This window comes from Photinus pyralis, unplaced genomic scaffold, assembly GCF_008802855.1.
Source record: "Photinus pyralis isolate 1611_PpyrPB1 unplaced genomic scaffold, Ppyr1.3 Ppyr1.4_LG1, whole genome shotgun sequence".
Classification (NCBI taxonomy): domain Eukaryota; kingdom Metazoa; phylum Arthropoda; class Insecta; order Coleoptera; family Lampyridae; genus Photinus; species Photinus pyralis.
The window spans coordinates 70,259,109-70,274,290 of NW_022170249.1; the positions used below are offsets into that span (position 1 = coordinate 70,259,109).

At 35.3% G+C, this 15,182-nt stretch overlaps 1 protein-coding gene across 1 annotated transcript in view; it reads left to right on the forward strand.

The window, feature by feature from the left end:
• The window catches only part of LOC116177399 (lutropin-choriogonadotropic hormone receptor-like), a 229,684-nt gene extending 215,884 nt beyond the window's left edge, over nt 1–13,800 (forward strand). Inside the window, exons 11-14 of the mRNA XM_031496372.1 lie at nt 9,905–10,022; nt 10,110–10,460; nt 11,326–11,611; nt 11,661–13,800. Of these exons, the coding sequence (XP_031352232.1) occupies nt 9,905–10,022; nt 10,110–10,460; nt 11,326–11,611; nt 11,661–12,580 (1,675 nt within the window). The 3' untranslated portion in view covers nt 12,581–13,800. The remainder of the gene's footprint in view (nt 1–9,904; nt 10,023–10,109; nt 10,461–11,325; nt 11,612–11,660) is intronic.
• The last annotated feature ends 1,382 nt before the right edge of the window (nt 13,801–15,182 follow it).

A 15,182-nucleotide genomic window follows, 5' to 3' on the forward strand; every position in this document is an offset into this window, starting at 1 on the left:
CGAACCGAAACCGTTGTTCCTTCAGAAATGGAAACTTATTGAGAACCAGAACCCCATATTATTTTTTTCGGTTTTTTACGGTTCTTAACAGGATATTGGAAGTTGAAGGACCCGCAGGCAAACACGTCCTGAAAATTGATATATTACTGATTGCCATCGGTGGATTATAAATTTTTGATAAAGGCGAATTCATACTATAGCTCAGGTGACGTTCTGCTCACGTTCAAAATATTGTAACATTCTATTTCAATAGGAATATTCGCATTTGACGGTCAGGGCACGGTCAAAACATGTTCATAGAAATACACGCTATATATACTTGACCGGACCGTGAGCGGACCATAATCTGACCGATAATGTGAATTGGCCTTAAGGTGTTGAAATTGAGGGCAGTATGGGTGGCGGTGGCGATAATTTAGCCACTCCTGTAAAATGTAAATAATAAAAGAAGTGGCAATTAGAATTCCATGCGTTCAACCTTACGGTTTCAGTGGTGTTTTAAATCAACGTGTACTTCTATGCGAGTTACCAAGGAAAAGACGTGACAATCGACAACCAAAAATCAAGGCACTGACAATCTGTGCGGCAAAATTATGTTGTTAAATTCTATCAATAGATGGAGCCGTCTATCAAATCGCTTCAAGTCACGGGGGGTTTTCGACAAGTAATAACCGCAAACAATGACAATGCTTCATAATGGAGAAAATAAATCGGTACACGGAGCTGAAATCCTACAGTATTATTTTTCCTCATCTTCCCACCGAATAGTGCTTTCGGATGCTGCAAATATAATTTAAAGATCTCGACAGAAACGTTTACAAACTGATAAATTGTTTTCTTATCATCGACGGTTGCAATACGATACAATATATTAACGAAACTAATTCCGCACCCTATTATCACCTCCTGCAGTATAAATAATTATATCTAGACGTTGCGGTTTTTAGCGTTTGCGGTTAGCGAAGCGTCATCGACGCCATCTCTGTACGTAACATCGTAATTTGAACACCTGCGTTTAGCAATAACGATCTCCAAACGCTAGGCGACGGCTGACGCACTGGAATTCTCGATCTCCGACAATAGTTATCTCTGGTCGGTGTGTTAAGGGCGTGATCGTAAGCTAATTAGTTTCAAGGTAAGCACGTGTTATCGCCAAAGTAAGCGAATTTGTCGCAAATAGGAGAGGAGGACGTTAATCGAGCCCTTTTGGTCAAGTTTATTGTTTCAGCATTATTTGTTGCAAGTCAGTTTTGGCACTTTCTGTAAGATAGATAGTTCTGTCAGTTATAAAGTTTTGTAGAAGAAAGTCTAGTCGAGTTAAACGGAGGCGTGTCACGTTTACGAAGGAGTTTCCCAATACCCGTTAAAGAGAGTTTTGTTTGCCATCAATGAGGCATTACTATAATTGTAATTACATCGAGGTCAGTGTGCTGATCGAGATTCGAGTGCTATAATTGATGTGGAGAAGTGAAGTTCCGAAGCAATATCACCTGATGTTTTGTGTTTGTGCGTCATTTATTTTAGAGTGCATTTACGACCGAAGATTTTAGATTATTGACACTTGAAGGCAATTAAGATTTCTTTAATTAATTGCTCCATCGATCGCTTGTTGCGTGGTACGTGATATTCTGGTCCTGAGCGCATGTTTTTCTTGATTAATCGAGCCAAAATTACGGCTTAGAGTTCTCAAGTTACATTTTTCTATTTGGTACCCAGAATTACATACTTTCTTTTAAAGGTAGCTAGCTAGCTGGACAGTTGCTTGTGGGTGGGTTAGTGGCTGTTTGCTAGCATTTTTATGGCGGGGGATTAATACTTATACTATTTTTAACTTTCCGCTTCCTTCCGTTTTTTTTTGTAATTGCTTTTACATTTCATAACTGTTTTGTTGTCGCTCCAGCTCTATTCCACTGTTTGCTGTACTTTAATTTGGTGATACTATTGTCGTAAATTTCTTGAATATTGATCACTACATTTTCTACTGCACTATCAATTTTTTCTCGTGTTGAGATTCTCCGAATGATTTTTAAAGCAGGTATTTTTTCTGCTAAAATTTCCAATTTTTTCCAATTGGCATTTTTTTTATAGAATATCCATCATTTTATTTATTGTTTGCGTGCAATTTGTGATATTTAGTTCGAATGTTATAGCATTGTGACCTCTTTTAATGTTTTAGTCTTCTACTCTCCATTTTGACCATTTCCAATGTAAGTGTGTGCGTTTGCTGGTTTTTTATAGAACGGAACACTGCCACCTCATTTTATAAAGGTTCCGAATACCTCTACTCGTATACGTACTCTTTGTATTCTACTATAAGGGATATTAAACCAGGCGACTTTGCATCCTATGGCGAATATAAATTGAGTATCTATTGTAGGTAGGTATATCAAATCCAGAATGTATGTTACTGACTTTAAACCGGTAAGCTTCTATCAAAGCTTATACGTCTGTGATATAATATACCAAAATCTACGTAGCGACATAGAAATTAATTTGCTATTGTTTGTTATTACAGATTAGATATTAAGATCTTTGATTTAAAACAAACACGATGGATCTCAAATCATAAACTGAGAGCACGTAATAAACTGAAGAGCTTAATTATGAAAGGAATATATGCCATCATTTGCAAATATTCTCCGCAATAAAACTCCAAATCTATTGAAAGAGAACACAACTTTAATTTCTTTGAATTTGTGTTAACCTTTTTCTAGCATTTACAATAAATTATGAATGTCCCATTTTAAAATTTGGTCGTTTTCTGTGGCTACAACTTGTAGGTATGAGTAGCGTACTATAAGACGACCGTCACCAGATTGATTATTACTTTTAAATGACAATTTGATTTAATTCATTGGAGGGTGGTGTGTTTCAATAGAAAATTGGGCACCTAAAGTGCTAAAACGCGAATTTATAGCATAGCTCAGCATATAAAAACAAAACAAAAGATTAAAGAGCCCGCGAAATAGCAACCTAAATTCAATTGGTGATTTGATTTCTCGGTGGTTTTCTTATAAGGTGACCAACAAACCACAAATAAATTGTGAATTTGTAGAGTTGAAAAGCTGAACTGAACGTGTCTCGCGTCGTAAATGTGCTTGAATTACGCCATGCTCTGCTTCCAAATGCTCAGAACGTTGACTGATATCTTTATTTATGAATTGACTGATACGAGAACCGAGAATCTTTCATAAAATGTATGGAACTGCTTTGGAATGGAAGAGTTAAAGAAAAGAACTGTTCGAAATCGATCATGAGCGGACGTAGGTACATTACATACCTACATATATCTCTACTTATAAGTATCCAATTATCCATAATGTCAAGATTTGCTCGAGGTTATGAGTCTTGGAACTGCGGTCGACGATTTGAGACCTTTTTACACTGATTTGCTTACAATAATATGAAAAATGGTGTACAATAGTATATTAAAAGACAACTGTATAATCAAGTCTTTAAGGCACGCGAAACGAGTTGAAATTCTTCAAAATCCTTCACTTTCTTCAAACTCTTCTATTATTTCGGATACAATTGGATTTTCGTATTCTTCGCTACCGTCGGATGCTTCGAAATTGAAATTATTTCTTTGACATTTTCAGATTCCTTCGGTTCTTTTACATTCGTTCGATTTTACAGTTTAATCTTTAAAATCCTTTGGATTCTGGGATTTCTTTGATCCATCAAATGTGTCGTCAGATTCCTATGAACCTCCTTTCTTTCTTCGAATTCGTCTCACTTTCCAAATACTTCGTTCATGATTCTGCAGGTTCTTCCTATTGCTTTGAATTATTCTGGTCCTTCAAATTGTTCAAATCCATTAGGTTCTTCCGATCCTTAAGATCTTCCTAGTTTTCCTGATTATTCAGACTCTTGTGATTATTGGTATTTCCAACATCTTACACTTATTTAAATTTTTGCGATTCTATTCATTCGAATTCGTGTAGGTAATCATCGGCTTTTTCAGAGTATTTAAATTCTTAAAAGTTTTTCAAAATGCATTTTTTGAAGTTTTTAAAAATATTTTAATTATTCATCAGATTTTTGGATTCTTTCAACTATTTCATTCTTTAGTGTCTTCCAATTCGTCAGGTATATTAGACTTACGTCTTTGGAGTCTTGATTTTTCAGATTCGATACTTTTTTGAGATCGAGGATTTTTAGAATTTTGCATCGAACTCCTTCCGACTCGAAATTTTTTAGATCCATCAGATTCTTAAAATCGCTTAATTTCTTTTCACATTTCGGGTACTGTGGATTCTCCAGCTTATTGGTATTTTATTTTCTTTAGACTTGCTTCGGTCTCTGTGACCCATTTTTGTACAGATTTAATGACTTACACCTTGTAAATGTAGAATCAAATTTAAATATGTATGTTGTAAATCGATATTTTCTTAATATCTATACAAGTACGGTCAACGTGCAACCCTCGAGCCAGAGTCCTTGGGGTTCTACACCTTTGACTTGGGGCGTTAGTTAGTTGATAACGCCCTTGAGACCTTTACTATTTCCATTCTGTAGCCAATCTCAATTTTATTATTTTAGCTCATCCAAGTCCCATTTTCTGCTTTTTTATCAGTCTCTCCAATCTATTTTAATTTAACTTCCGACAAAAGTAACGCAGACGACGAAAAAATTATCCAATCTCTCAGTGTAGTGCAAGGTACCTACCTATTTCACTTTTAAACATAAATTATTCGAGGAGATTTAATTTTCAACTAAACCAATTAATTCAACAGGATACTCCAAACTTCTGGATTATACGTTATACCGGTACTTTTACATAACCCTTAAGCTTTAAACTTTTAAGTTTGTTATTAATATGAGTTCATCAATATTCCCTACAACGCAAAATCGTATTTGAAGAATAAAATGGAGCGGTACACTGAAAATACTATTAAAATTCTGAAGGCACCGTTTGTTAATAATGTTATCCTCCGGGTCGGAAAAATGGCTAAGTCGAGGGTTAAATATTTAACAACTTTCACCCGCAGATTAACTCGGTGTCATACGAAAATAATTGCGACCCGATGGAACCGCATTAATATTCGGCTTTTAGCGTTATAATAAATATCGAGCGAGTTAGCATAACGTTGTTAACATCTCCGTATTTTCAAAAATATAATTTCATTTTATTCACAGGGGCTTGTACCTTGCTACTTTTTTAAACGAAATATGAGAAGAGAAATCTATCAATATTGCGAGACTTAAACATTTACTCATGAGTCATACGTTTAGTGAATTCAAAAGGTAGCTGTCATGAAATTTCGCCGCAAAATGAAAGACTGTACAATAATTTCCCCAAAATTCAATTCCATATTGCATCGCTTTGTAATGAAAACTGTTTATGTGGTTTTAATGTGACACATTCAAACATTCGCGGTTGCGTGAGCTCCGCCGTATATTTTAGTCCCTACTATATTGAAAATATATAATTAATTAAACCACCTGTAATACCATCTACCACAATAGTAGTTTACGTACTTTCCTATTACATGGGGATGAAATACTTGGTTCTTTCTTTAGCTACCTTAACTTCCACTTTCTTGTCTCAATCCTATCAATAAAATTCTTTAAAATGATTCCCGGCTAGCATATAATGAAAGTAAATTAATTATTGCAAGAAACTTAATTGCTTGATAAGCGCGCTTCATTTGATACTAAAACACATGTCAATCAGACGCCGTTCGCTAAAACACATCTGATTAGCTGCCGGTAATTATGTTTATTTGTTACTCAGTTGTAAACGTTGATTAACAAGACAAAACGCAAACGGGTAAACGTCATCTTTAAACGCTACTGACTTGTAAAACTGACAGCAGACTTGTAAAACTGACAGCAGACCTGTAAAAATTTTACAAGTTAGTAATCTAGTAATTTCATTGGCCAGAATTAATGCGAAGTCTCTGTTACATGGATCACATGATATTTTAGACATTTCTTCAAGATTAATTTAAGAACTAATTATTTACGTTTACAAATGAGTAACAAATAAAATATTGTACATTATACGCCAGGTAATAGTTTTTACTGGCTCTAGGAGATGACAGGCTCGCCTGACGGCTCGCCAGTCAACTTCTCCTATCGCCAGTAAAAACTCACTGACCTGGCTAATAATGTAAAATACTATTACTTAATTGGCCGGATTGAAATTACAAAATTCGGTACCTAGTCCAGTTAGTATCTATTGTTGATTGGATCTGTTTATCTATCGTACTCGTTGCTCGTTGAAATCCTGGTTCTAAATTAGCATTGGGAATCTTCTAATATAAACGGAACCGAAATCGCAAAATATTAAGTTTCTCTCGTCTTCCAAATGACGGGAGCTTTTGGAGGTCGCAAGAATAATCAAAATATCTCTACGGGAACAATTAGAAAACTGAATAGTTAATTAGATACGGCATCTTGGTTTCCTTATCGATGATACACATTCGTAGACTATATTGCCACCTTCTGAAGTATAAATAATTATGTCTAGAAATTACGGTTTTTAGTAATGAAGCGCCCTCGATATCATCCTATACTGGGCGTCCAATTGGTAGATTCCATATACGAAAACGGGTTCTTCGTTACCGTAGAATTTTCAGAACGTAACAGGGAACTGGTAGAAAGAAGTTTAATTTCGACAAAGTCTACTCGAGGAAATTAGGGGCTGGTAGATATTAAAAATTTGTTGGGAAAGACCGGATGTTATTTAGGACGCTTGCGGTCATATACCTACCTACCTACAGAATTCAAATTTATCTATCAGTACGAAACAACAAAGTACGGCACTTATTATTAATTTTCATTTAACTTAAGGTATGCATTTTTAGGATTAATTCCGTAAATATTAATTAAGTTTCTAACTAACACATACAATTCACATAACATTTCATATAAGGAAAACATTTTCATATTTCCATTACAGAAACTGAATACACTTTCTATAACATGTTTGTAGTGAAAGGATGAAAAAAGACATGAATTGTCACTGAGTGCTTTTGTGTTTGTTACGTTGATAATTAATAGTTCCGCTAGTTTTACGGAGCAGCATTAATACTTAGCTACCTGTTCATTTTTGTGAACGTTAAACTTGACTCGTATCTGTAACCGTTTCTACATTTATATGCCCTTTATCTCCACTGCTTTAAATATAACATACCGGCAAAAACGTTCTCATGATACATTATTCCAAGTTAGCAACTCAAAATGCTACAAATAAGAAGAATATACAATATTTGTTTACCCTCGGCCAGCCAGACCTTTCTAAAGTGTTCTACAGCCTTCTAGAAGAAGAGTATTTAAAGTTATTCAAGAATCTTCAAAAAATTTAAAGAACTTCCAAGTGTAGCTAAGCGCTTTAAATGTCGATGCCTATTATAAATATGAGCGATCGAAGGGAGCTGGGTTTTAATGGGCAGAGTCCTTTAAACTATAAATCTTCAAGATTTCTTATAACACTGAGCTTATTTTATCCGAATTGTGTTTTATTAGTATGTTATGGTGAGAGAAAAATGTTTCTCAAGGCTGACGTAGGTAGTAACCATGGTAATAGAATCAACTAAATTAGGTACGAAAAATTAAACCGCGTACTTTAAAGGTTTGGGCATACAGAAAGCGGTCTGTCGCGGCGGACAGCGATCCAGATACAAGCTTAGCTTAAGCGTAACTTAAAATCCATTGTTTGAGCCTTTAAAGGTCACAAACAGTGTATAAAAGTATCAAAAGAGCCTCAAAGGATTTCTAAGAGTTAAGAAACTTTTATAGATTCTCTCCCCTCTTTAAAAATCCGAACTATTAAGAGCTTTTGTGAGTCTGGTTCCCAAGGGACTTTTAGAATCTTCAATAAGCACGAAGTATTTAAGAATCTTGAAGGGCTTTTAAGAGTCGCTTGGGTCTCATAAATGAGTCAAAGGTCCTCCAGAATCTCCTAATTGTTTTAGAGTTTTTAATGCTTTTAGTGAATAATAGCTTTTAAGGGATCCTTTAAGAGATTATGGAGATTTGAGGGGTATAAGGATGACATATTACAATCTCAAAAAGTTTCCAGCAACTCCAAGATACTTTTACCTTGTTTTAGAGTGACAGTAAGGGTTTTCTAAAACCTTTCTGAACCTTTAATAGCCTTTAAGACCTTTAGGAGCTTTTAAAGCTAATCGGATCTGTCGGTTCTTTAGCAAAGTTGTTAGTGTTGGGAATGTAAATGCCTACTGTGTAAATAATTTTTTGTTTTTTATCTATAAGTGTCTGGTGTCTTATTGTGAATAGTTTTATCTGTAAGTAGTGTCCTGTCCCAATATAATTTGTGTGTGTTGTTTTCAAGTATGATCTGTGGCGTGTATTTGTAGTATGGTGTCTTATCTGTTATGAGATTGTGTTTAAGAGCTAATTTTTGATGTATGATCGTGTCAATGTTTGTATTCTCTATTGTTATAATATTTGTCATACAAGAGTGTGTTGAATCACAATATTATCAATGGAAAAGAGGCGCTTATGAGTGAGTAAGGACAAAATAAAGTACGTGCCACATTAATACTGAATGTCGAGCCAAGTATCCTCAAGTGTCCAATTTTTTAACCGGGAAATGATATTATTGTAAAAACATTGGTAACAGGATAATGCATAATAGTATAGTGGTCGCGAATTACTGTATTGGATTGCGAAAATTGCTGAAATTAATCATATTGAATTGTTATATATGAAGGAGAAGGAGACATACAATACAATCGGTAGAAACTCTTATCAAACGAGAGACTCAAATCACGACAGCATTTCAAATAATTACATTTAGCGAAACCATTATTTTTGTTGTCTGAATAAAAGGTTTGGATTGTATTGTTTACGTGGGCCATTAACCGTGTTGTAATGCTGCTCATTTATAATTGACAAACCCTTTCTCAATAGAAGCATTCGCAATGATTTTAGGAAGATTCGTAAATAGAAAAGGACGAGTTTATACACATAATTTACGATTGACGAATTTACATTGAACAGAAAATTTCTCAAAGAAATGTAACTGGGAAATGATTGCAACTAAACTTTAGCAATAAATTAATTGGATATTGAATACTCCTGCTGTACCATGTTGTGATGTGGTTGGTGGTAGAAACTAACTACCTACTCCAATAAAGGATTGTGAAAATTTCCCTCAAATTCTTCTCACGTTCCTCTTTTCTTTTTGACTTCTCCTCAGAAACTTGAGATCAGACATACGCTTCCTCATTATTGGGATAATCCAGATTGCTCTTTCTTTTGTAAGAGTGCACGGTTAGTAAGGGACGTATCGCAGTGGAGTAAAAAATGCCCCCCACTTTTTTTTAGGGAAATCCACGTTATGAAGCACCAGTAATCCGAATCAAACAAAATCTAGATGCCATCGATCTGTCGGTTCGTCTGTACCCTCATTTCCGGCTAACCGACTGAGCCACGAAATTTGGTACGCATATTGTTAGACATAAAAGAACGGGCTGAAACGTAGGTATCTATCTGTCGGTGCCTGAATAAGCCTGATCTAAACTAATCTAGTTGAACCTTTTTATATTTCTCACTCAACGAAGTTACGTAGTAACATATCCCTATCGAACTAATTTAAGAAAATATAGAAGGGGAGGAGTAAATCTCTTTAAGTACTATTAATTAGATGATTTTCAGCCTCCCGAAAAGTACTTCCGAGGTACCTACCCAACTTTTTGGTCTAATTTTACTAGGCCAATTTATCATTTAAATGTATGATTTAGGCGAGGATTTAGGTCTTAAATGTTAACTGTGCATAAACAAATCTTACCTATGGCATTGCCCATATTTACGTTGATCGAGAAATGACATTGTTGCAACTTTTTCGGCTCTCCATAAAGTTCAAAATGTTGTCAATAATAAAAATGCAAACCGTACTAGTAGGTAGTAGTTATTTATTTCTTATTTTCAGAGACCTATCGCGTACTGCAATTACATTATTACCAACCGAAGGTCTGCGAGAAATAGACGTCCTAAAAGTACAAGAAACTGAAACTCTGAAAGTATTTCCATCAGTCTTCAACTTCCAAGTAAGTTTCCGACAATTAAGATTACAAAAGAATAAATCTGAACATTAACCGTTTTCATTCCACTAACAATGCAACTTTTTCTTTCAGTTTATAAAGGAAGCCTGGCTGACGTATCCGTACCATTGTTGCGCGTTCAAGTTTCCTCATACTCACAATCCCTCGGAGTTTGAACGTCATCAGATTTTTCGTAAACAAATACAGGAGGCTTGCACGACAAAGAATTTGAGCTTTAATCATATTCATCCGGAAAACGCGTACGCGTCTTTTAAAACGGCGTTTCGATGGTCATCGTTCAACGAAAGCTCCTCTCAGAATCTCATCGAGGAGAACTACTGGAATGAAAACGAGGAAATATTTCATAACGATACGCTTTCAATTAATACCGGAATTCCAGTTACAACGGCAATTTGCGGAGAACTCTATATCAATTATTACGAGGTAAGTTATTTCCAATAGGTGTCTACGTAATTGCGTTATTGAATGTTGTGAATGCCAATATATTTGTGGGATAATTGAAAACTTGTGGACTATACCGATAGGGTTTCTACATAGGAACCATACGAAATGCCGTATTGCAGCTGTTAATTGCTAATGCATATTTACTCGAAATTAGTGCTTACAGGTACAGAATGAATATTTAAGATTTAAATCACTGCGGGTTATTATTTTCTGAAAAACGTGTGGGTATCTTTATTTAAAATAAATACCAAACCACGTGGTCACAGTTGCCTTAAATTAAACGAGCTTAAAGTGAGTGTGTTATTTGGCAAAATTTATGTTAGTAAATCTGCTAGAGTCAAACCAATGAGCTGATAATAAACTCACGTTCGGCTTCCGTCACAATGAAAAACTCTATCCGAATGGCACAATGGATTCGGATAACACAATTAATTGATTGATCAAGGACAAATTCCGAAACACATGAAAGAAATAAAACAAAATCCATGAAAGAAAAAAAGTTTACAAAGCTTGTTTGGACATATTACCCCGTACGCAGGCGGTCGACAATTAAAATAAGAAATCTAAACTTAGTTTTAAATTTTGCTTTCAACAATAGGAGTAAGTAGGTACCTAGTTACTTTTTAGAGCTGCAGCTTTTCATGGCAAAATAGCGAGAATTTCCAGTACAAAAACATGACTAGATTTTCATTTTTAAAAGTAATATGGTCGTAATTTTTGCAAAGCATCGAATAGTGCAAAATAGTGTATTCATATTTCTGCAGATGATCCATATGTGATATGTAATTTCGAAATGCATTCAGCTTTTACTTTAAGCAGCTCTCATAAATACCTCTTGTTTCAGGTCAAGTGCCATCCGCCCCCCGATGCCTTCAATCCATGTGAAGATCTAATGGGAAACTGGATCTTGAGGGTACCAGTATGGTTCATATCATTTTCAGCTGTAATCGGAAACCTATTCGTTATAATCGTGATTTCGTCATCTCACTTTCGGCTTACCGTGTCAAAATTTCTGATGTGTAACTTGGCGGTAGCCGATTTCTGCATAGGATTGCATTTGCTGCTAATTGCAATCGTGGACACGTGCTCCATTGGCGTATACTTCAATTACGCCATTGATTGGCAAGGAGGTATGCTTTTAACAGTGATAGTTCAACCAGATTTATTCTTCAGTTCCAGGAAATGGGTGTAGAGTTGCGGGGTTTTTCACCATATTCGGCAATATACTTTCGGTATACACGCTGGCTATCATTACAACGGAACGTTGGTATACCATAACGTGGGCAATTCATTTAAATAGACGATTAAAACTGAGAACTGCAGTGCGTGTCATGTTCGTGGGGTGGATATTTGCCATTACATTGGCGATCTTACCTCTTGTTGGAATTAGTAGTTATTCCAAAACCAGTATATGCTTGCCTTTGGAGAACAACGGAAAGGCGGATGTAATCTATCTGTCGACGTTATTAGCGTTTAACGCACTTGCCTTCGCACTCATTTGTGTTTGCTACGGCAGCATGTACAAATCTATTCGAAAAGGAGGAAACATGTGTTCAACTACTTCGGTTCGATCAGATCTGACAGTGGCCAAACGCATGGCGTTACTGGTCTTTACAGATTTCGCTTGTTGGGCACCCATCGCGTTTTTTGGTCTGACTGCACTACTAGGGCGACCATTAATTACGGTTACGCAAACCAAAATACTTTTGGTATTTTTCTACCCCTTAAATTCGTGCGCAAATCCGTACCTATACGCGCTACTGACACAACAATACCGTCGAGATTTCTTTATTTTAATGGGTCGTTACGGTTTGTGTAAGGATCGTGCAGAAAGACATAAAGGCGCAATTGGTGGTAAACCTCTACCCTACGGTTCAGCGCCGCAATACAAGAGGCCAATTGGGGAAGGAGTCAAAAGCAACAGCGTTAATAGTAACCGTAATTCTATTTTGACCACGTTTGTGTCTGTTGATGTTCCAACGGCGAGATCAAGTTCAAGGTATGGATCGAGAACACGCCATGGTGTAGATTTGAAGCAGCTAAACCACTCTGATAATTTTGATGATTACAATAGACATACAACTACGGAAAACTTGTAGGTAATACTCCACAAACCACTTTTTGTTCTTTAAATATACTTCGTTTGCCATTTTGGTCAATACTGTACGTACAAACTTAAAATAGGGCTGCTACGTTTTGATTTTTGTAACTGTATAAGCTGTGCTTAGGAGGTAAGGTCGATTTGAGCTGATCGCACAAGTGCCAGAAATTAAACTATAGCGATTGACACTTCAGTTGTTTCATCCAAAATAATTACCTACAATGATTATTTGAAATTCAAGACGCAATATGCAGCTTAGTTAGTAAAATTGGTGGGTATATAGTAGTTTCACATAATCCAACAATTATTTTACAAATTCAACCATACCATCGAGAACTTAAAAAATTACTTCATTGTTACATACCTACTTGTACCATATCTCCCTACAAAAATGTGTCATTTTGATATTGATCATAAATTGAAAACCTCCTGTAGTATAATTATGTATCATAAATTGCTCATAAATATTCACCATTATGTGTGTAGTCGTTCGTTTTGCGCACTTGTGGTGAACAAACATTGCATATTTATGCGCGATTTATGTACAGCTTATTAAAACTAACCTGCATGCAATAAATATGACATCTACTGATAATTATTGATTTAGAAATCAGAGTTGATAAAGTGAGGTTTTCATGGAAACAGACACTCTGGCTTTTAAGAACCTGATACCAGTCCTCCGTAAACATATTATTAGCTAGAATAGGTACGTACCTACCATGATACAAAGAATGTATTCTTTGAAATAAGAATTTTATGTGTCCGTTTTGTTTTCTACTGATCAGTGAAACCATACGCGAAAGCAAAAAGTACATGTGCGTTTCGTTTTCGGCGGCATTTCTCGACAAGTAAACGAAGAAGATCTTTTCAGGCCGAGTTTCATAAAACATATTATTTCCGAAGGGATTTATAGCGACCTGCCTTAGATATCAATGTCTATAGCTTCTGTGACATGAAAAACGATAATTTTTAAGCTAAAATATCTCACATTATACCTATTTTTGACTGGTCCATTTATTGCTTGATCTTATTAGCTCTCCACCATCGTCATTGGTTATTATAAGTTCTGTTAAAGACGATGGAATCTTAATGCATTGACAGTGATCAATATCGATTGTACTATAAGTTGTCTGTTTCTATGAAAAATAAAAGCATACGTTCTGTATAATGTAGATCCTATCTTAATGTTACCGTTGGCCAAAGTCCGTGGTAACTATAATCATACTATGCTATATTACCATATTGGTAGAATTGCGTATTTTATAAATTCTTTGTATGAATAATAAATTATTTAATAAAAGTTAGTGTCTTTATTCAAATAATAACAATCACTATATACATCGAGTCACCCCATATTTTCTTTATACGCACTACTTGCACAGGGAGTACTTTTATTCTTTGAATTTTTAAATGTACCTATATACCTGATGTACATCAGGGACATTCTAAAGTTGGTAATTCGGTAATTAAATTCCTCTGACAAGGCAAAAAAATCTCAACTCAAAGAAACTGTGCTAAAAATATTTAGGTACAAGCGTTTTCACTGATTGTAATTATTATTATTTATTATTACCATTTTCCAACGGTAAGGACAATGTGAAACTAAAAGGTAGGTATAGTCATAGAGTATTTACTCTATGGTACAGTGCATACCAATGAATTCTTCTATACGTAGTTCTTATACTATTTTCACTTTTGCAAATAACAAAATTATGACTATATATTAGGGTGGCGCTTGGGGCGGCGCAGCATAGGGATTTCAATGATAATTTCTTTATAGTCTATTATTAGCTCCCATAATTATTTTAGAACAAAATTCTAGAGTCTAGAGTAATAGTATGAACAGATGCAGTATTTTTTTCTCTAAAAAAAACCTATTTAGACCTTTGCTCTAAAATAATTAGGGGAGCTACTAATTGACAGTAAAGAAATTACCATTGAAATCCCTATGCTGCGTCGCGCTAAGCACCACCCTGTATAGGAAGAGGTTCCATTCAAATGCGTGTTTTTTGTTTCGTTCAAAAAACATATACCGATTTTTGATGCTCTTATTTCGCAATGTCATCTTTTTGAGCCTTTGCTGCTGGGCAATACAGACCGAGATAGATTTTGTGAGATGATTAGTGAACGTCTTTGACCGCAATTATATTTAATTAATAACATTTGATATTTCATACTGAGAGAAGCCAATCAAAATGTTTTTAGTAATTTTTGAAACATTAGGTAGGTACATATAGTATATGCTACCAAGCGAATAGACAATGAAAAACATCTGGCAATTTGTGCTAGCGCCCTATTCTCTCCAATATCATGTTATAACGCTTTTGTGTGGTAGATAGTGGAGTTGAAGCTTTACTGTCAGGTTATATGTCTTAAGTTTGCAATTCGCACAAATTAACTTTATTTGCCAGGCGATTGTTTCTAAACCGGAAAAATATCACTTTCAATTTTCAAATGAAGGCCTTTAAAAGATATAATTCACAATTTTGTTCTCGCTTGTCTTAACACCGTATTTTATTTGGTACCAGGAGTTGGAAGCGGACCAGAAAAGAACCGGAAGCGGAACCGGAACCGAATGCATTTATAAGCCACTTACTTGG